Source organism: Pelophylax lessonae (genome assembly GCF_965119305.1).
Source record: "Pelophylax lessonae genome assembly, chromosome: 8".
NCBI classification, from domain to species: domain Eukaryota; kingdom Metazoa; phylum Chordata; class Amphibia; order Anura; family Ranidae; genus Pelophylax; species Pelophylax lessonae.
In genome coordinates, this window is record NC_138775.1 from 215,670,214 (window position 1) to 215,693,154 (window position 22,941).

The following is a 22,941-nucleotide window of genomic DNA, read 5'->3' on the forward strand; positions in this document are numbered from 1 at the left end:
CAAATAAACGCAAACCGGATGGAATAGCATGCCGCTGCAAGATGCTGTGGTAGCCATGCTGGTTCAGTATGCCTTCAATTTTGAATAAATCCCAAACAGTGTCACCAGAAAAGCACCTCCACACCATCACACCTCCTCCTCCATGCTTCACGGTGGGAACCAGGCATGTAGAGTCCATCCGTTCACCTTTTCTGCGTCGCACAAAGACACGGTGGTTGGAACCAAAGATCTCAAATTTGGACTCATCAGACCAAAGCACAGATTTCCACTGGTCTAATGTCCGTTCCTTGTGTTCTTTAGCCCAAACAATTCTCTTCTGCCTGTTGCCTTTCTTTAGGAGTGGTTTCCTAGCAAATATTCATTGACCTGGTCTCTAATCTGAGCTGCTGTTAACCTGTGATTTCTGAGGCTGGTGACTCGAATGAACTTATCCTCCGCAGCAGAGGTGACTTTTGGTCTTCCTTTCCTGGGGCGGTCCGCATGTGAGCCAGTTTCTTTGTAGCGCTTGATGGTTTTTGTGACTGCACTTAGGGACACTTTCAAAGTTTTTCCAATTTTTCGGACTGACTGACCTTCATTTCTTAAAGTAATGATGACCACTCGTTTTCATGTACTTAGCTGCTTTTTTCTTGCCATAATACAAATTCTAACAGTCTATTCAGTAGGACTATCAGCTGTGTATCTACCTGACTTCTGCACAACACGACTGATGGTCCCAACCCCATTTATAAAGCAAGAAATCACACTTATTGAACCTGACAGGGCACACCTGTGAAGTGAAAACCATTTCAGATGACTACCTCTTGAAGTGTGACTCTACAATTTTCATAGTCATGAAAATAAAGAAAACTTTTGAATGTGAAGGTGTGTCCAAACGTTTGGTCTGTACTGTATGTATATATGTGTGTGTGTGTATGTATATGGGTTAGGTCCATAAATATTAGGACATCGACACAATTGTAATCTTTTTGGCTCTATACACCACCACAATTGATTTGAAATGAAACAAACAAGATGTGCTTTAACTGGAGACTTTCAGCTTTAATTTGAGGGTATTTACATCCAAATCCGGTGAAAGGTGTAGGAATTACAACAGTTTGTATATGTGCCTCCCACTTTTTAAGGGACCAAAAGTAATGGGACAATTGGCTGCTCATCTGTTTCATGGTCAGGTGTGTGTTATTCCCTCATTATCCCATTTACAAGGAGCAGATAAAAGGTCCAGAGTTAATTTCAAGTGTGCTATTTGCATTTGGAATCTGTTGCTGTCAACTCTCAATATGAAATCCAAAGAGCTGTCACTATCAGTGAAGCAAGCCATCATTAGGCTGAAAAACAAAACAAACCCATCAGAGAGATAGCAAAAACATTAGGTGTGGCCAAATCAACTGTTTGGAACATCCTTACAAAAAAAAGAAAGACCGCACTGGCGAGCTCGGCAACAGCAAAAGACCCGGAAGACCACAGAAAACAACTGTGGTGGATGACCGAAGAATTATTTCCCGGTGAAGGGTATTCCCTGGTAAAGAAAACACCCTTCACAACAATTGGCCAGATCAAGAACACTCTCCAGGAGGTAGGTGTATGTTTGTCAGTCAACAATCAAGAGAAGACTTCACCAGAGTGAATACAGAGGGTTCACCACAAAATGTAAACCATTGGTGAGCCTCAAAAACAGGAAGGCCAGATTAGAGTTTGCCAAACAACATCTAAAAAAGCCTTCACAGTTCTGGAACAACATCCTATGGACAGATGAGACCAAGATCAACTTGTACCAGAGTGATGGGAAGAGAGTATGGCGAAGGAAAGGAACTGCTCATGATCCAAAGCATACCACCTCATCAGTAAAGCATGGCGGTGGTAGTGTTATGGCGCGGGCATGTATGGCTGCCAATGGAACTGGTTCTCTTGTATTTTTTGTTGATGTTACTGCTGACAAAAGCAGCAGGATGAATTCTGAAGTGTTTCGGGCAATATTATCTGCTCATATTCAGCCAAATGCTTCAGAACTCATTGGACGGCACTTCACAGTGCAGATGGACAATGACCCGAAGCGTACTGTGAAAAAAAACCAAAGAGTTTTTTAAGGTAAAGAAGTGGAATGTTATGCAATTGCCAAGTCAATCCCCTGACCTGAATCTGATTGAGCATGCATTTCACTTGCTGAAAACAAAACAAAACTGAAGGGGAAAATGCCCCAAGAACAAGCAGGAACTGAAGACAGTTGCAGTAGAGGCCTGGCAGAGCATCACCAGGGATGAAACCCAGTGTCTGGTGATGTCTATGCATTCCAGACTTCAGGCTGTAATTTACTGCAAAGGATTTGCTGCCAAGTATTTAAAAAGTGAAAGTTTGATTTATGATTGTTAATCTGTCCCATTACTTTTGGTCTCTTAAAAAGTGGGAGGCACATATACAAACTGTTGTAATTCCTACACCGTTCACCTGATTTGGATGTAAATACCCTCAAATTAAAGCTGAAAGTCTGCAGTTAAAGCACATCTTGTTTGTTTCATTTCAAATCCATTGTGGTGTATAGAGCCAAAAAGATTAGAATTGTGTCATGTCCCAATATTTATGGACCTGACTATATACAGTGCCTTGCGAAAGTATTCGCCCCCCTTGAACTTTGCAACCTTTTGCCAGGTATTTCAGGCTTCAAACATAAAGATATAAAACTGTAATTTCTCTAGCGCTCATCGACAGACGTAGTCCTCGGTGATACACCACCTTCGGGTTATGTTACCTCCGCAGGAGCAGGACTAGACAGGAAATTAAAAAGCTCTGGCCACACCCTAGGGGCAGTCCCAGAGGGTATATCCTCTCTCTCTCTGCCTCAGCAAATCAGTTATTTTCTGTCTAGTTAGGAGTAAGGACCTAGATACCTTGCTGGGATCTTAGGTCCTGGCAAGAAATTTTTTTCTAAAAGGATTTTTGGACAGCTTTTTTTCTCCAGTGTTCCTGTGAGATCTTCAAGCAAGAAAGCTGAACTGGGCGACGGGCTGGATGTTGAGATCCGGTGGTCACCCCAGTTCAGCCTCCGAGCGCGTGCAGGCCATAGCTCCGCGCTGAGTCGGCCGCGACAAAGTCCCATTAAAGGACTGAACCCGCGAGTTAAACGTCTCGCTGAAACGCCAAAGACCATGAGTCACGGCGTCTGTATCGGTCGACAGCCCTCCCGCCCCGGTGGAGAGGGGTACTGTCAGGAGTTGGTGCCCGCCTGGTTCCGGTATGGTGAGTAGTATGTTCCCCCTGTTTTCCCTGACGGGTTTTGTGGTGAACGCGGGCCCCTCTCTGTATGGTAAGAAAGAGTTTCTTTCTATCCTATAACATGTCACAAATCCTCCTACTTTGAGTGTGATTTTATGTGTGCAAAAGCCAGGAGGCTTGGTTTGGGAGCTAACTATCTATTGTATACATGTTTTAAAGATGTAATCTGTGGCATTCTGGGAATCTTATGGGTTAAGTATAAGCTACCTACCAGTCAGAAGCCATGGACATGTAGACTGCCTTCCAAGTCAGATCTCCAGCTAATAGCAGGCCTCCCGTACGGCCATGCGGTCCGCCAGGGCCGGTACCGCCAAACACGCCATATCCCCATGCAGAGAGAGTGTTGTGTGCCTTTAGCACACCGCTAGTCAGCACAGGCCGCCGCCATTTTTTTTGCTGGATCGCACGAGCCGCCATTTTGGCGTAGCCTCGTGTCTCCAGCATGGGGGCGGCCATGTTTTAGGTGATTCTACACCTCGTGGAGCTTGGGGGAGGCGCCGGAAGGCGTACAGAGGGGCGGAGCCGCCTCCTTTCTTCCTGGGCAGCCAGCCAAAAGACTTCCTGTTTGTCTAAGACAGCGCTGTAAGCTGTTGCAGTTCAACTCTGAACATCAAGTGGTGAGCCTGGGGGTCTATCTCTCTCTCTCTCGATCGATAGGGATCCCTAGCAGGTAACACTAAGGGGTTTTTTGTGGCGCTGAGGGTCAAAAAAAAAAAAAAAAAAAAAAAAAAAGTTTTTCTTTACTTTGAATTATATCATCCAGGAAGTAACTGGAGTTATTATGGACCCTGCCACACAGATTCCCCCACCTGTTTCCCTCGAGGGGGCCTCGGGACCCGCCGGTGTACAGAGTATAGAGTCATTTACAGCAATTTTGGAGTCTATGGTGGCTCGGGTGGAGGCGGCCTGTCAGGGACGGGGGTCAAGGAAGCGACCCCCGCCTACCCCTATACTATCTGACACCTCTGACTCTGATTCAGAGATGGTCACTGCAGTTGCAGGTTCCTCTGCAAGGGCTGCTATCCCAGGTAAAGCCCCCTCAGACAGTGAGGAGGACGCTTCTTCTCCTGCTATAATTCAAGAAGAAGCATTGGTGGACGCACTAGTTGTGGCAGTGCAAGAAACCTTAAAACTTGAGGCTTTACCGGCAGAGGTAACTGAAACAGAGAGGCCTTTTGGGACTAATAAGCCCATCAAGACGGCGAAGGCTTTTCCTGTACCTAAATGTTTTGGAAATCAGATTAAAGGAGAATGGGAACATTCTAAACGTACCTTTACTATTTCCAAGCGTATTGCTAGACGCTATCCGTTTGAGGAATCCATCATTAAGAAATGGACGGTACCACCAGTCGTGGATCCGCCTATTTCCAGGCTGAATAAAGCCACGGTTATTCCAGTGGAGGACACTTCGTCCTTTAAGGATCCGGTGGATCGAAAGATAGAAGCGGAGTCCCGCACTATCTTTTCTCTGATAGGGTCAGCATTTAGACCAGTAATTGTTATTGGTCTAGTTTCCCAGACACTTACAGAATGGGCGAAGATGGTACGCCAAGATCTTAGGGGAAAAGATATTCCCCAGGAGACATCTGATTTGATAGAACAGATCATACAAGGGCTACGGTTTATCTGTGACGCAGCCTTGGACACTACTCCCTTGTTAGGGCATGCATCTAAGTTAGCAGTGATCCTCAGACGTGTGCTGTGGTTAAAATGCTGGTCAGCTGACCTAGGTTCCAAAAAGACTTTGACCAATCTCCCTTTCCAGGGGAATCGTCTATTTGGAGCCAACCTAGATGAAATCATTAAGGATGCCACCGGGGGCAAGAGTACTTTTTTGCCACAGGCTGCAAAAGCTAAGGAACCTCGCAACAAGCGAGGACCTTTCTTTACCGCCCATAAAGGACGCCCGGCTGGTACTTCCGGGAAAGGCAAGACTCCTCCAGGAGGGTTCAAGAAGGGCTGGTCGGACAAGCAGAGGACCAACCCAGCCAAACCCGAAGTAAAGGAGTACACAGCCTGAAGGTGCGCCCCCACCCAATTTCAGGGTGGGGGGACGTTTTCACCGGTATTCAGGACATTAGATCGAGCATCAACCACTACTACCGGTGCGATTCTTCCCTTCCAACATTTTAGTACAGGAAGCGGTAGCTACCGTTCCCTGTATAGATCTTTTCCTTTACCTTTTCCTAAGATTAGTCCCGATACCTCACAGGAATCGGATCTGATTGACCAGATAGGCCAAGTAGCCTCTAGTCGGGTGACTTCGGTCCCTGAGGTTCAACCAGAAAAGATCACCTTGCCTGATAACTATCAGGTATCTGATAAATGTGTGGGAACAGAAAACGACCAGACTTTCTCGGATGGTCGGGGCCAGGTACCTCTAGGGACGCCTGGTTCAGATCCAATCAGCGCCAGTGGTCCTAGAAATTCTAGGCTGGCCTCTTCAAGCCGGCCTGGCCGACTTGGACAGGTTAGTCGCAGACGTTCCGTGGGAACTTCGTCTCAGGGAGTGTCTGTAGTCTCAAGGACCTATTTACCTTCGTGCTTTACAGTCGCTGGTTTTAATGGCCTGGCCATTGAGACCCAAGTACTGAAGGACAGAGGTTTGTCTACTTCTGTCATTCCTACCCTTATTAAAGCTAGGAAAGCGACTTCCAGCAAAGTCTATTATCACACATGGAAGACTTATATTGCGTGGTGCGAATCTTTAGGATTTCCTCCACGTACCTATTCGGTGTCTCGAATATTGGCCTTTTTGCAACAAGGGGTTGAGCAGAAGCTAGCCTTGAGCACCATCAAGGGTCAAGTTTCAGCATTAGCAATCTTCTTTCAGAAACCTTTAGCTACCAAATCCTTGGTGCGGAATTTCATCCAGGGGGTGCGGCACCTGGCTCCTCCAGTCCGCGCGCCCTTACCGCCCTGGGATCTTAATTTGGTTTTGTCGGTTCTACAGAAACCTCCCTTTGAAAACATCAGGGAGATTCCCTTGCTTACTTTATCCCAGAAGGTGGTCTTCTTGGTGGCTATTACTTCTGCTCGCAGGGTGTCAGAACTGGCTGCATTATCATGCCAGTCCCCATACCTAGTGATTCATAGGGATAAGGTAGTACTTCATCCTAAGCCATCTTTTCTTCCTAAGGTGGTTTCAGATTTTCATCTGAATGAAGATATTGTACTACCTTCCTTGTGTCCTCAGCCCAAGCATCATCGGGAACATGCGTTGCATTCCTTGGATGTGGTTCGGGCAATCAGGGTATACCTGAAAGCTACGGAATCATTCCGTAAGACGGATTCACTTTTTGTGATCACGGATGGCCCCAGAAAGGGTTTGCCTGCATCTGCCGCGACCATTGCAAATGGATTAGACAAACGGTGGTACAGGCTTATTCTATTAAGGGTCAGAGTCCTCCGTTCCCTGTTAGGGCGCACTCCACTCGAGCGCTCAGTACTTCCTGGGCCTTTCGCCATCAGGCGTCAGTGGTCCAGGTATGTAAGGCGGCCACTTGGTCGTCGGTACATACCTTTACTAAATTCTATAAAATTGATGTGACGGCATCGGCGGATGCCTCATTTGGCCGCAAAGTTTTGCAGGCCGCAATTTGAGGAGACCGGTGGTCTACCTCGAGGGTTTTTTTCTGTTTGAAAAATTTTTTTGTTGAGTCTCATCATTAAGGATGAGCATTGTAAACTTCTAGTTGGCACCGGTTGGGCCTTCTAGATTGGGATTTGATTTCCATTTTCCCACCCCTCAGTGGTGATACTGCTCTGGGACGTCCCGAAGGTGGTGTATCACCGAGGACTACGTCTGTCGATGAGCGCTAGAGAAAAATGGATTTTTGTAAAATCTTACCGTAAAATCCTTTTCTCTTAGCTCATCGACAGACGTAGTCCCCGCCCCTCTGTTTTGGAGTTGGGTTGGGTTAAATTCTCTAAGCACTGCTTTTTCACATAACTGATTTGCTGAGGCAGAGAGAGAGAGGATATACCCTCTGGGACTGCCCCTAGGGTGTGGCCAGAGCTTTTTAATTTCCTGTCTAGTCCTGCTCCTGCGGAGGTAACATAACCCGAAGGTGGTGTATCACCGAGGACTACGTCTGTCGATGAGCTAAGAGAAAAGGATTTTACGGTAAGATTTTACAAAAATCCATTTTTTTTGTGAAGAATCAACAACAAGTTGGACACAATCATGAAGTGGAACAAAATTTATTGGATATTTCAAACTTTGTTAACAAATAAAAAAACTGACAAATTGGGCGTGCAAAATAATTCAGCCCCTTTACTTTCAGTGCAGCAAACTCTCTCCAGAAGTTCAGTGAGGATCTCTGAATGATCCAATGTTGACCTAAATGACTAATGATGATAAATAGAATCCACCTGTGTGTAATCAAGTCTCCGTATAAATGCACCTTCACTGTGATAGTCTCAGAGGTCCGTTTAAAGCGCAGAGAGCATCATGAAGAACAAGGAACACACCAGGCAGGTCCGAGATACTGTTGTGGAGAAGTTTAAAGCCGGATTTGGATACAAAAAGATTTCCCAAGCTTTAAATATCCCAAGGAGCACTGTGCAAGCGATAATATTGAAATGGAAGGAGTATCGGACCACTGCAAATCTATGAAGACCTGGCCGTCCCTCTAAACTTTCAGCTCATACAAGGAGAAGACTGATCAGAGATGCAGCCAAGAGGCCCATGATCACTCTGGATGAACTGCAGAGATCTACAGCTGAGGTGGGAGACTCTGTCCATAGGACAACAATCAGTCGTATATTGCACAAATCTGGCCTTTATGGAAGAGTGGCAAGAAGAAAGCCATTTATTAAAGATATCCATAAAAAGTGTTGTTTAAAGTTTGCCACAAGCCACCTGGGAGACACACCAAACATGTGGAAGAAGGTGCTCTGGTCAGATGAAACCATAATCAAACTTTTTGGCAACAATGCAAAACGTTATGTTTGGCGTAAAAAGCAACACAGTTCATCACCTTGAACACACCATCCCCACTGTCAAACATGGTGGTGGCAGCATCATGGTTTGGGCCTGCTTTTCTTCAGCAGGGACAGGAAGATGGTTAAAATTGATGGGAAGGTGGATGGAGCCAAATACAGGACCATTCTGGAAGAAAACCTGATGGAATCTGCAAAGGACCTGAGACTGGGACGGAGATTTGTCTTCCAACAAGACAATGATCCAAAATATAAAGCAAAATCTACAATGGAATGGTTCAAAAACATATCCAGGTGTTAGAATGGCCAAGTCAAAGTCCAGACCTGAATCCAATCGAGAATCTGTGGAACGAACTGAAAACTGCTGTTCACAAACGCTCTCCATCCAACCTCACCGAGCTTGAGCTGTTTTGCAAGGAGGAATGGGCAAAAATTTCAGTCTCTCGATGTGCAAAACTGATAGAGACATACCCCGAGCGACTTACAGCTGTAATCGCAGCAAAAGGTGGCGCTACAAAGTATTAACTTAAGGGGGCTGAATAATTTTGCACACCCAATTTTTCATTTTTTTACTTCTTAAAAAAGTTTGAAATATCCAATAAATTTCGTTACACTTCATGATTGTGTCCCACTTGTTGATTCTTCACAAAAAATTACAGTTTTATATCTTTATGTTTGAAGCCTGAAATGTGGCAAAAGGTCAAAAAGTTCAAGGGGGCCGAATACTTTCGCAAGGCACTATATATATATATAATCTCTATCCCTTGGCCCTTGCTCCTCCTGCACAAATACCCTTGAGTGTGTATAAAACTAACATTAAATGGTTCTTTCCACTTTGTTCCTCAATCTTTTATTCTCATTTTCGGGTAGAGTATTCTTCAGTGCAAGCAATGTGTTTATTACTGCTTAACACCTTCCCGCCCAGCCTATTGTAAAATGACTGCCGGGCAGGAGCACTGTTCTGGGAGGACATCATATGATGTCCTCCCAAGATTGGGCCCGGCTCCGGCACAATCTGTGACCCGCTGTGTCCATCGTTGATGGCCAATGACAGATCTCTGTACCGGCCTGCCGCTGGTACCATGTGACCGCTGTGGCCAATCACAGCAGATCACCTGACTGTTTTTCACAATAAAAGGCTTTGATTCATTGTCTACTATTGTGATGAGCTCTGTGACTGGTCAAAATCATCACATGGTACAGACCAGGCCAATGTGTACTGTGTGATTAGCTGTGGCCAAACACAGCTAATCACAATAGTAAACACTGAACTAGTAGTTTTTATTCAGCAAAAAATAGTTACTTGGAACTGTAAAAAATGCACAGTTATAAATGACCATAGTGTGGTAAAATCACTTCCCCAGAGTAGTACAGTGTTACTATGGTAAAAGTGCATTGCTCTTATCACTGTATGAAAAAAAAAATATATATTTTTTTAAATACTGCCCCTGATCACTGGTGACAGTACATTTCTTCATTTGTCAAAACATTGTGACAAAAAAAAAAAATATGCAACCTCAAAAAACTTGCCATGCCTCTTACTAAATACATTGGACTGACTTTCCAGGCAGTCAGTACATCAGGATTGATCAATTTTTACACACACACACACACACACACACTGATTTTTCAGAACCAAGACAAATAACTTAACCAATATGATTGGCAAAAAAGGGTATGCAGTCAGGGTATAGAAATACAAATTTCCTAATGCTGACAACTGAAGAGTAATACATACACGTAAATGTAGTTAACTGAGCATTCTGTATAACACTACATATTTTCCCCAGATAACATTCATTAAAACGGGGGTAAGAGGGAAACTTACAAACCTAGGGAAATGCAACAAGAGTTCTTTTTATGGACTCTAATTGTCGCTTATACCATTTGGTCTATAGGCTCCAAGGTTTTTGGTTGTTAAGGTAACCTTTCCTATCGGAAAATAACAAGATTTCATAGGTATAATGGGTTTGAATTAGCTGAATTTTGTTCACCAACGTTGGGAGAAGTAAAAAAATAAGCTATTTTTTTTTGCATGTATTTCTGATATTGATATTTGTTTCTCTGTTGTCCAGGTGACCTATCAGCTTAAAATCCTGACTACTGCTCTGTTCTCAGTGTCCATGCTTCAAAAAAAGCTTACAAAATATCAGTGGCTTTCTTTGTTAATCCTAATGGCGGGCGTAACACTAGTCCAGGTAAATACATGATGTGTTTAATCTGTTAATCTATGCTTTAGTCGACAAGCAAAGTTTCCTGCTGGTTTGTGGCATGATTTACACCAGCTTCCTTTTTCTACAGCTTATCTTTTAGGATATATTTCCAGTTTAACCACTTTAGTATCGGGAACTTTATCCCTCCTTCCTGCCCAGGCCAATTTTCAGCTTTCAGCGCTGTCACAATTTGAATGACAATTGCTCGGTCATGCTACACTGTACCCATATGAAATTTTTATCTTTTTTTTTCACACAAATCAAGCTTTCTTTAGGTGGTATTTAATCACCGCTGGGTTTTTTATTTCTTACAAAAAAAAAGTGTAGTAAGTGGTTAAAGTCAAATTTGTGAAATCTCCACTTTGTTTGTGTTTCCACACACAGTATACCTCAAAGTGGTTTCAAAAACCTTTCTTGCCTTGTTTCTTTGCAGCAGAGTTTTACATAGGACTGTAAACTATTTTGAACATGTACAATGTAGGACAGAGTCCCCTTCCCCTCATTAACGCACAATGCAGAATCCAAACTTTGAGGTCTTTTAACCACTTTACCACCGGAGGATTTTGCTGTCTTACGTCCAGGCCACTTTTTGCGATTCGGCACCGTGCGACTTTAACTGACAATTGCGCGGTCATGCGACGCCGTACCCAAACTAAATTTACGTCCTTTTTTTCCAACAAACAGAGCTTTCTTTTGTTGGTATTTGATCACCTGTGCGATTTAAAATTTTTGAGCTATAAACAAAAAAATTGCGTACATTTTGAAAAAATAACTATTTTTCACTTTTATATGAAATCCCCCCCCCCAAAAAAAATTTAAAAATCAAAATTTTTTAAAATTTTTGGCCAATTTGTTTTCTTCTATGTTTGGTAAATCACAATAAGTGTATTTTGATTGGTTTGCGCAAAAGTTATTGCGGCGATTGCGATTTTTTTTTTTTTTTTTTTTTTGCGGGACTGTGACATTGCGGTGGACAGATCGGACCCTTGACTGACATTTTTGACACTTTTGGGGGTACCAGTGACATTACTACAGTAATCAGTGTTATAACTATGCACTGTTACTGTAAAAATGACACTGGCAGGGAAGGGGTTAATTTCATTGGAGAGGGAGGGGTTAATGTATGCCTGGTGCTTACTAACGTGTGTGGGGGGAGGTGACTGAGTGACACAGGGAAAGACCGCAGGTTCAGCTATGCTGAACCCTGCACTCTGTCACTGTCTGTCACTTAGGAGATCCGCCCGCTTTGTTTACACAAGCGGGCGGATCTCCAAACTCGATTCCCCGACGATCGGGGAAGAGCGGCGGTGATCACCGCCGCTCCTCCCCTGGCCCGACTCCCGCTGTGACTGAATACAGCAGGAGCGAGCCTCCGGCAGCACGCGTGCGCCGCCCACAAGGGGAGGAGTCCAGCGACGTAGACCTACGTCGCTGGAAGGGAACTAACCACTTTGCCGCAGTAGAGCTCGAGTGAGCAGTCGGCAAGTGGTTAAGATGCTTTTGATATACAATTTACCACTGATAATGATCTCTACCAGCATGGTACAGATAGGGTTTATTATAGTTCACATTAAGGCCATAGCCCTCTCCTTACCATTAAGTAGAGGGAAGCTAGGTAAAAGCACTGAACATGGAGGCAGCAATGTAATCCAATAAGTGGACGCAGGGTCGAGGCAGAAGGGATTCCAGTCATCTTAGTGGCCCCGGACTGGCCTCGCTGGGCCAGTCCGTCCATTCATTCACTGAGATTTCCACTCCAAACCTCCCGGCATAGATCCCTGTCTGCGTATGTCACAGTGAGATACACCCATTGCATGCTGTTGTATTGCGCCTTGCAACAAAAAAACTATTTAGGGGACAAAAGAGTTTATTGCTGCCCTGTCCACATATGTTACAGTGAGATACACCCATTGCATAATGTTGTATTGCGCCTTGCAATAAAAAACAATTTTAGGGGCAAAAAAAAATCTCATTCAAAAAAAAAATCTCATTCACTGAGATTTCCACTCCAAACCTCCCAGCATAGATTGTGGATGGAGCCAGAGCAGACTTCCAAAAATTCTGAATCCAGCCAAACTCCCTCAAAGGTCGTATGGTGATTTCCAGGTGTTCCAGTGTATATTAACTGTTTATTTGTAAAACAAAATATGCGTGTATATAGAGTGGGAAAAAAAGATATAAAAGATCATTTTTGGAAATTTAAGGTTGATAACTAATAATCTACTGTAAATGCTTTAACAGAGGCTTTTTTGTTGAATGCCATAAGTGAAGAGATTATCAACAACCATCAGTGTGTGTAAATATATATATCTATATAGAATAATATAGCGAGATTGATAGGGAGAGATCGATGGAGATTATCATTTTCCAATAGTCTGTGCACTCATGCCTCTGAGCTGTAAAATCGATTTCATTTTTAACCACTTCCCGCCTGCCCTATAGGCAAATGATGGCGGGAAGGTGGTTACATTATCCTGACCGGACGTCAGATGACGGCGGCAGGATAATGCATTCTGCGCGCCCCCTGGGGGTGCGCAGAGCTGTGATCGGTGATGCGGCGTGTCACTCTGACACAGCTGGTCACATAGTAAATAGGAAGTACCGTTGATTGGCTTTCCTCAGTTCTAGCCTGACAGGCACAAGTTGAGCAGAGCTGATCTGTGGCTCTCCTGACAGTGGCTTACCAGTGCAGACCCTTGGGGTGGGGGGTGCCACTAGAACCACCAGGGATGCCCACCCATGACCGCAGGGATGCCCACCATGGCCACCAGGGATGGCAATCAGGGCTCATGGAGCCCGCCAGTGCCCTCCCCATCATTGCTGCCCTCCTGTGCCCTCCCCATCAGTGCCGCCCATCAGTGCCCATTATTGCCCACCAGGGCCACCCATCAGTGCCACCTATCAGTGCCCATCAGTGCCCACCAATGCTGCATATCAGTGCCGCATATTAGGGCCACCCCATCAGTGTCTCCTCATCAGTGCCTGTCAGTGCGGCCTCATCAGTGCAGGAAAAAAACTTATATAGATTTACAAAATGTTATAACCTAAACAAAAAAACAATTTTTTTCTTTTTCAAACGTTTCGGTCCTTTTTTATTTGTTTCGAAAAAACCTTGCGGTGATCAAATACCACCAAAAGAAAGCTCTATTTGTGGGGAAAAAATTACATAAATTTGGTTTAGGCACAGTGTTGCATGACCGCGCAATTGTCATTCAAAATGCAACAGCGCTAAAAGCTATAAATTGGCCTGGGCGGGAAGGGGGAAAAGTGCCCGGTATTGAAGTGGTTAAAGCTCAGTTTGGGAAAACAAAAATCCTCCTTTGCCACACTGCAAACCTTTAATGTTCAGTTGTGTGCATGGTACTGGAAGAAGCACTTTTTCTTGCCTAATCCCGTGTGTGCATGCTCCCTCCAGGCTGAAAGACCTCCTATGCTCCTGCTGTTGCTTGTTCTCTGTATTGGACATAACACCAAAGGACAGTCCACAAGCAAGAGCACAGAAGAGACGAGGATCAGGTAATTAAAACTGTTTTTTTCCAGTACCATGTACACAAACAGGCATTTTAGGCCTTGGGTTGCAGGTGCAGCCCTACTGCAAGGAAGGATTTGTATGTTCCCCGGAGATAGGCTTTGGGTTTTCAGGGATGCTTGATTTGGCCAAACCCTCTTTGCTAATTCTTTAATTATCAGTACACATAATTTTAAAGACAGATGATTATCTCCAAATGATGATTATCTCCAAATCCAGCCATTTCCACCTCTAGCACAGCTTATCAAAGTAATAGCTTAGTATATTACCTCTTTCATATCCGAACAGGCAACTCTTAAAGTTTACTAATCCCTAGTATAGTTGCTGAATACTAAATTTTAAATAATACATATGTGCATGTGTACTTGTGAAAGATGTACTTTACATTAACACACTATTTAACTTTACGTAACTTTAAATGAGTCTGACTTATCAGCCTGAATATTGATGGTAACTAATATTACTTTTCTGTTATTAGTTACGAGTCAGAAGAGGGTATGTGAAGTCAGGCAACTGACAGGGCAGAAACTGTTAGATATAAAGTGACCTTTGATCCCTCACTGCCAAGGTTGTAGTTGGTTCGAAATCAACCACCCATGTTTTTTTGCAATACACAGCATGGGGTTGATTTACTAAAACTGGAGAGAGCAAAATCTGGTGCAGCTCTACACAGAAACCAATCAGCGTCCAGGTTATTTTTGCTACCATGCACAGCTGCAAAAGATTTTGAAATCTCCAGTTTTAGTAAATCAACCCCTATGTGTTACAGATGTATAATACAGGGGAAAAAAAAATTATTGTGGAAATATTCCTATTATGTCTATTCTGTGATTTTTTTTTTTTTTTTTTTTCAGTGGCCATCAGAGACCCCTAGTTCTCCTTCAAAAGAAGTATCTGTGGGTTCACGGTTTGTTGGGCTCATGGCTGTCCTCACTGCTTGCTTTTCGAGCGGGTTTGCTGGTGTCTACTTTGAAAAGATCCTTAAGGAGACTAAACAGTCAGTGTGGATTAGGAATATACAGCTTGGTAAGTTTCCAGCAATTTTAATGTTAAATAAACACACAAACGTGCACACCTTTTCAGCCATAGTAGCAGAGCTGTTGCTGGCTATGGTTGTTGCATAGTTATATAGTTGGTGAGGTTGAAAGAAAGACACCAGTCCATCCAGTTCAACCCATGGTGTGTGGCGTGTGTATGTTTATGTCAATAGAACATCATATACCCCTGTATGCTGTGGTCGTTGAGGTGCCCAACTAAGTTTTTTTTAAACTATTGATTCTCCCTGCTGATACCATTGGTTGTGAAAGAGAATTCCACAACCTTTTTTGCTTTTACCGTAAAGAACCCTCTACGCTTTTTAAGGGTAAACCGCTTCTCTTCTAACTTTAGTGAATGGTAATCAGACAATATTTATTCTGTGTTGCGCAATTCTCTTGATGCCAGAGCCATTTTTGCATTTTTTTAGGGGGCGGTTTTGCACATGTTTAAAAATTTAATTTAAAGGCCTGAGGATTAGAACCCCCAAAACATATATTTTCTGAAAGGGCGCAGCCTGCAGAAAAATATCTTTTCTCTAGCGCTCATTGACAGACGTAGTCCTCGGTGATACACCACCTTCGGGTTATGTTGCCTCCACAGGAGCAGGACTAGACAGGAAATTAAAAAGCTCTGGCCACACCCTAGGGGCAGTCCCAGAGGGTATATCCTCTCTCTCTCTGCCTCAGCAAATCAGTTATTTTCTGTCTAGTTAGGAGTAAGGACCTAGATACCTTGCTGGGATCTTAGGTCCTGGCAAGATTTTTTTCTTAAAAGATTTTTTAGACAGCTTTTTTCTCCAGTGTTCCTGGGAGATCTTCAAGCAAGAAAGCTGAACTGGGCGACGGGCTGGATGTTGAGATCCGGTGGTCACCCCAGTTCAGCCTACGAGCGCGTGCAGGCCATAGCTCCGCGCTGGGTCGGCCGCGACAAAGTCCCATTAAAGGACTGACCCCGCGAGTTAAACGTCTCGCTGAAACGCCAAAGACCATGAGTCACGGCGTCCATATCGGTCGACAGCCCTCCCGCCCCGGTGGAGAGGGGTACTGTCAGGAGTTGGTGCCCGCCTGGTTCCGGTATGGTGAGTAGTATGTTCCCCCTTTTCCCCTGACGGGTCTTGTGGTGAACGCGGGCCCCTCTCTGTATGGTAAGATAGAGTCCCTCTCTATCCTATAAATGACACAGATCCTCCTACTTTGAGTGTGATTTTATGTGCAAAAAGCCAGGAGGCTTGGTTTGGGAGCTAACAATCTAATTGTATACATGTTAAAAAGATTGTAATCAGTGGCATTCTGGGAATCCTACGGTGATAAGTATAAGTTACCTACCAGTCAGAAGCCACGGACATGTAGACTGTCTTCCTAATCAGATCTCCAGCTATTAGCAGGCCTCCCGAAGGGCCATGCGGTCCGCCAGGGCCGGTACCGCCAACCACGCCAAATCCCCATGCAGAGAGAGTGTTGTGTGCCTTGCAGCACACCGCTATTCAGTACAGGCCGCCGCCATTTTTTTTGCTGGATCGCACGAGCCGCCATTTTGGCGTAGCCTCGTGTCTCCAGCATGGGGGCGGCCATGTTTGAGGTGATCCAAACACCTCGTGGAGCTAGGGGAGGCGCCGGAAGGCGTGCAGAGGGGCGGAGCCGCCTCCTTTCTTCCTGGGCAGCCAGCCAAAAGACTTCCTGTTTGTCAAGACAGCGCTGTAACCTGTTGCAGTTAAACTCTGAGCATCAAGTGGTGAGCCTGGGGGTCTATCTCTCTCTCTCTCTCTCGATCGATAGGGATCCCTAGCAGGTAACACTAAGGGGTTTTTTGTGGCGCTGGGGGTCTGAAAAAAAAAAAAAAAGAGAGTTTTTTTTTAATTATATTATCCAGGAAGTGACTGGAATTATCATGGACCCTGCCACACATATTCCCCCACCTGTTTCCCTCGAGGGGGCCACGGGACCCGCCGGTGCACAGAGTGTAGAGTCATTTACAGCAATTTTGGAGTCTATGGTGGCTCGGGTGGAGGCGGCCTGTCAGGGACGGGGGTCAAGGAAACGACCCCCGCCTACCCCTATACTATCTGACACCTCTGACTCAGATTCAGAGATGGTCACTGCAGTTGCAGGTTCCTCTGCAAGGGCTGTTATCCCAGGTGAAGCCCCCTCAGACAGTGAGGAGGACGCTTCTTCTCCTGCTATAATTCAGGAAGAAGCATTGGTGGACGCACTAGTTGTGGCAGTGCAGGAAACCTTAAAACTTGAGGCTTTACCGGCAGAGGCAACTGAAACAGAGATTCCTTTTGGTACTAATAAGCCCATCAAAACCGTGAAGGTTTTTCCTGTACCCAAATGTTTCGGTAATCAGATTAAAGGAGAATGGGAGCATTCTAAACGTACCTTTACTATTTCCAAGCGTATTGCTAGACGCTATCCGTTTGAGGAATCCATCATTAAGAAATGGACGGTACCACCAGTGGTGGATCCACCTATTTCCAGGCTGAATAAAGCCACGGTTATCCCAGTGGAGGACACTTCGTCCTTTAAGGATCCGGTGGATCGAAAGATGGAAGCAGAGTCCCGCACCATCTTCTCTCTGATAGGGTCAGCATTTAGACCAGTAATTGTTATTGGTCTAGTTTCCCAGACACTTACGGAATGGGCGAAAATGGTACGCCAAGACCTTAGGGGAAAAGATATTCCCCAGGAGACATCTGATTTGATGGAACAGATTATACAAGGGCTACAGTTTATCTGTGACGCAGCCTTGGACACTACTCCCTTATTAGGGCATGCATCTATGTCAGCGGTGATCCTCAGACGTGTGCTGTGGTTAAAATGCTGGTCAGCTGACCTAGGTTCCAAAAAGACCTTGACAAATCTCCCTTTTCAGGGGAATCGTCTATTTGGGGCCAACCTAGATGAAATCATTAAGGATGCCACTGGGGGCAAGAGCACTTTTTTGCCACAGGCTGCTAAAGCTAAGGGACCTCGCAACAAGCGAGGACCTTTCTTTACCGCCCATAAAGGGCGCCCGGCTGGTACTAGCGGGAAAGGCAAGACTCCTCCAGGAGGGTTCAAGAAGGGCTGGTCGGACAAGCAGAGGACCAACCCAGCCAAACCCGAAGCAAAGGAGTACACAGCCTGAAGGTGCGCCCCCACCCGGTTTCAGGGTGGGGGGACGTTTTCACCGGTATTCAGGACATTAGATCGAGCTTCAACCACTACTACCGGTGCGATTCTTCCCTTCCAACATTTAAGTACTACAGGAAGCGGTAGTTACCGTTCCCTGAATAGATCTTTTCCTTTACCTTTTCCTAAGATTAGTCCCTATACCTCACAGGAATCGGATCTGGTTGACCAGATAGGCCAAGTAGCCTCTAGTCGGGTGACTTCGGTCCCTGAGGTTCAACCAGAAAAGATCACCCTTCCTGATAACAATCAGGTATCTGATAAATGTGTGGGAACAGAAAACGACCAGACTTTCTCGGATGGTCGGGGCCAGATACCTCTAGGGACGCCTGGTTCAGATTCTATCAGCGCCAGTGGTCCTAGAAATTCTAGGCTGGCCTCCTCAAGCCGGCCTGGCCGACTTGGACATGCTAGTCGCAGACATTCCGTGGGAACTTCGTCTCAGGGAGTGTCTGTGGTCTCAAGGACCAATTTACCATCATGCTTTACAGTCGCTGGGTTTAATGGCCTGGCCATTGAGACCCAAGTACTGAAGGACAGAGGTTTGTCTACTTCAGTCATTCCTACCCTTATTAAAGCAAGGAAAGCGACTTCCAGCAAGGTCTATTATCACACATGGAAGACTTATATTGCGTGGTGCGAATCTTTAGGATTTCCTCCACGTACCTATTCGGTGACTCGAATATTGGCCTTTTTGCAAAAAGGGGTTGAGCAGAAGCTAGCCTTGAGCACCATCAAGGGTCAAGTTTCAGCATTAGCAATCTTCTTTCAGAAACCTTTAGCTACCAAGTCCTTGGTGCGGAATTTCATCCAGGGGGTGCGGCACCTGGCTCCTCCAGTCCGCGCGCCCTTACCGCCCTGGGATCTTAATTTGGTTTTGTCGGTTCTACAGAAACCTCCCTTTGAAAACATCAGGGAGATTCCCTTGCTTACTTTATCCCAGAAGGTGGCCTTCTTGGTGGCTATTACTTCTGCTCGCAGGGTGTCAGAACTGGCTGCATTATCATGCCAGTCCCCATACCTAGTGATTCATAGGGATAAGGTAGTACTTCATCCTAAGCCATCTTTTCTTCCTAAGGTGGTTTCAGATTTTCATCTGAATGAAGATATTGTACTACCTTCCTTGTGTCCTCAGCCCAAGCATCATCGGGAACATGCGTTGCATTCCTTAGATGTGGTTCGGGCAATCAGGGTATACCTGAAAGCTACGGAATCATTCCGTAAGACGGATTCACTTTTTGTGATCACGGATGGCCCCAGAAAGGGTTTGCCTGCATCTGCCGCGACCATTGCCAAATGGATTAGACAAACGGTGGTACAGGCTTATTCTATTAAGGGTCAGAGTCCTCCGTTCCCTGTTAGGGCGCACTCTACTCGAGCGCTCAGTACTTCCTGGGCCTTTCGCCATCAGGCGTCAGTAGTCCAGGTATGTAAGGCGGCCACCTGGTCGTCGGTACATACCTTTACAAAATTCTATAAAATTGATGTGACGGCATCGGCGGATGCCTCATTTGGCCGCAAGGTTTTGCAGGCCGCAATTTGAGGAGACCGGTGGTCTACCTCGAGGGTTTTTTTCTGTTTGAAAAAAAAAAAAAAAAATGTTTTCTTTTTTGTTGAGTCTCATCATTAAGGATGAGCATTGTAAATTTCTAGTTGGCACCGGTTGGGCCTTCTAGATTGGGATTTGATTTCATTTTCCCACCCCTCATTTGTGATACTGCTCTGGGACGTCCCGAAGGTGGTGTATCACCGAGGACTACGTCTGTCAATGAGCGCTAGAGAAAAATGGATTTTTGTAAAATCTTACCGTAAAATCCTTTTCTCTTAGCTCATTGACAGACGTAGTCCCCGCCCCTCTGTTTTTTTGAGTTGGGTTGGGTTAAAATCTCTAAAGACTGCTTTTTCACGTAACTGATTTGCTGAGGCAGAGAGAGAGAGGATATACCCTCTGGGACTGCCCCTAGGGTGTGGCCAGAGCTTTTTAATTTCCTGTCTAGTCCTGCTCCTGTGGAGGCAACATAACCCGAAGGTGGTGTATCACCGAGGACTACGTCTGTCAATGAGCTAAGAGAAAAGGATTTTACGGTAAGATTTTACAAAAATCCATTTTTAGACCCCAGATCTCTCCGTAAAGAGGACCTGTCATGCTGTTTTGTTATCACAAGGGATGAGCACAAGACCTACTCTGTAACTCTAAACTGGTAACCTGTAGAAATTTTTAAAGTTTCATTTATGGAGATTTTAAGTACCGTAGTTTGATGCCATTTCATGAGCGCACAATTTTAAAGCCTGACATGCTGGGTATCTATCTATTAACATCATCTTTCATGTTCTACAAAAAATTGGGGTTTATATTATGTTTGTTTTTTAATTCATTAAAATGTATTTTTCCCCAAAAATTACGTTTGAAAAACCACTATGCAAAAACAATGTGACATAAAAAAAATTGCAACAACCGCCATTTTATTCTCTAGGGTCTCTACTAAAAAAAATATATATATAATGTTTGGGGGCTCAAAGTACAAGTAAAAATCAGTATTTTCTGCTAGAAAATTAAACCACAAATGTCAGAAAAAAGCCAGGTCCTTAACTGGTTAAAGGCCCCTACAGGTAAACATCTGTTTTAGAGGTAACACTGAATAATGGGGGCTGAATGTTGCCGGGGAGTGTGCAAGCGAATGGGCGGCTGTACAGCTGCTTGATCGCTTCCATCTCAGAGCTGATTTTCGGCTTGTTAGATTTACACTAATTAGCAGCTGGAAATGTGTGTAAAACTCCCCTGCTGCTGCTGATGTATTACACATGTTGGTGGCAGCAAAAAGGTTAAAGGGCAGCCTCTTTATGAAAAGAGAGTTGTAGTGTAGTAGGAATGTTTTCTAGTAATATATTTACAAGAGCAATCAGTGTAAGAAAAACATTATTATAGGTTAAATGTCAATCTATGAATGGTCCAGGCTTCCCCATGTTTTCTATTCAGAAATGTTCTAGATTGCCAGATGTTGTTGTAAAAAAATGCTATCAGGTGGCCCAATATGCCCCTGTACAGTAGTACAAAAGTGACAGTTTGTAAAGCAACAATTTGCAGTGGATCTTGTTTGCAATGCCAGGCTCCTGCAGACACTCAGTACAGCTGTATGCCTACCTTTATATGGGCAGACTGTTACTAAAGTGCCGGAAGCATCAATGAACTAAAACAAAATCATATAAAAGCAAGAGGGGTTTTTAATGTATTTGGGTTTCAAACCTATAGCTGTTCATACACTCACTAATCAGTAGGAAGTGTGGCTCTATGGTGAACTACAGAAAAAGAATAGCAGAAAGTAGTCTACCAAAAAAGGACCATATATACGAGCCTTTGGGGAATTACTGAATCTCTATCAAAAACATGGATGTAACCGTGATGGATAGAAAAAATGTAAATTACTAAAAAAAAATAAAACACAAAAAATATGTATAAAAAAAACCCAACCACCTTCCACCATTTAAAAAAAGACAACGCTGCCTTGGTACCAAAAGTACATCTAGATGTCATATGCACATCTAAAAATGTAATAAACATACCGAAATATTCATCTTTAACATATAGGGCTGTATGTGTTGTCCACCTGGACATGTCCTATGCGTGAAGCTCAGGATCAGGGTGGCCCATAGCAGCTAATGAGCTATAGGCGTGTAACCACATTCCTACTTGACTCTCTATGGCAATCTTGATGCTTTAGGCTAAGTTCACATGTAGGTGTTTTGGGGCGTTTTTCTGCTCTAGGATCAGCGCCAAAAAAACCTCAACAAGACCAATCCTATTCATTTCAATGGCTCCTGTTCACATCTGAGCGTTTTGACATTTTAAGCAAAACGGCCAACGCTCAAAAAAAAATACATGAGCTTCTTTTTGGGCAGATTACAGGCGTTTTTATTTTTTTCCATTGGTCACTTGTCAACCTAAAAACGCCTGTAAATAGCAACGCCAAGATGTGAACGTAACCTTATGGCTCACTGAAGAAAAAAAAAATACAGCCAGGTATAAATACATAAATATACATTTCTCTTACGTCCTCCGACAGTCGCCGCCCACTCACAAGTCTTCACCAATGGGTATTGACCTTTGCTCCGCAGGAGTAGCTAGGCAACAAGATTTGTTAATAACAAAAGCTTTTAGCATAGACACACCCCTAGGGGCTGTCCCCTCAGTCAATACCTCCCTGCACCAGCATTCCCAACTCAGTTTGATCTTGCCTAGCTTAGGAGTAGCAGGCTTTCCTGTGCTGGGGCTTCAGTCTCAGCCTTCTACCCTTTTTGATTTTATTTCAAGTATTTTTCTTTCCTTTAACTAGCTGTTATTTTTTGTCAGCTTTAGTTTAGGGTTCTTCGGATGAAGATGTTCATGCGGAGCTGGGTCTCGGACTGGCCGCCCTGGATCTCAGGGCTGAGTGCAAGATGGATCCCCAGCCTGCCATCGAGCGTTCAGCTTGGGTTTGCCCTGGCACATTGAACGACCCATCCCTGTTCGCTGCAGGGATGCTGCCTGTGAGGTGGCTACCTCACTGGACGCCATGCTGCGGTCTATGGCTGCGATCCACAGGCGTCCTGGCTGCGGCACTCCCTGTCTGCCTTGATAGCGGTTTGTCGCTGGAGACGGCTCCCCACGCCATCCGGTAGGGTAAGCACCTTCTGTGGGGGGACCTTCTGTGTGGGTGTCAGTCTACGGCTGTGTAGAACCCCCATGTCTGTGAAAATGCGGGCTCCCTGTCAGATCCCTGTATGGATGCATTGCCTGTGG

The 22,941-nt window shown here is 44.7% G+C and overlaps 1 protein-coding gene across 2 annotated transcripts in view; it reads left to right on the top strand.

The window, feature by feature from the left end:
- Positions 1-22,941, top strand: part of SLC35A3 (solute carrier family 35 member A3) — a 130,712-nt gene that overhangs the window by 89,814 nt on the left and 17,957 nt on the right. For both annotated transcript variants that reach the window (XM_082266613.1, XM_082266612.1), the window contains exons 4-5: positions 10,290-10,412; positions 14,811-14,982. In XM_082266613.1, coding sequence (XP_082122739.1) covers positions 10,290-10,412; positions 14,811-14,982 — 295 coding nt within the window. The remainder of the gene's footprint in view (positions 1-10,289; positions 10,413-14,810; positions 14,983-22,941) is intronic.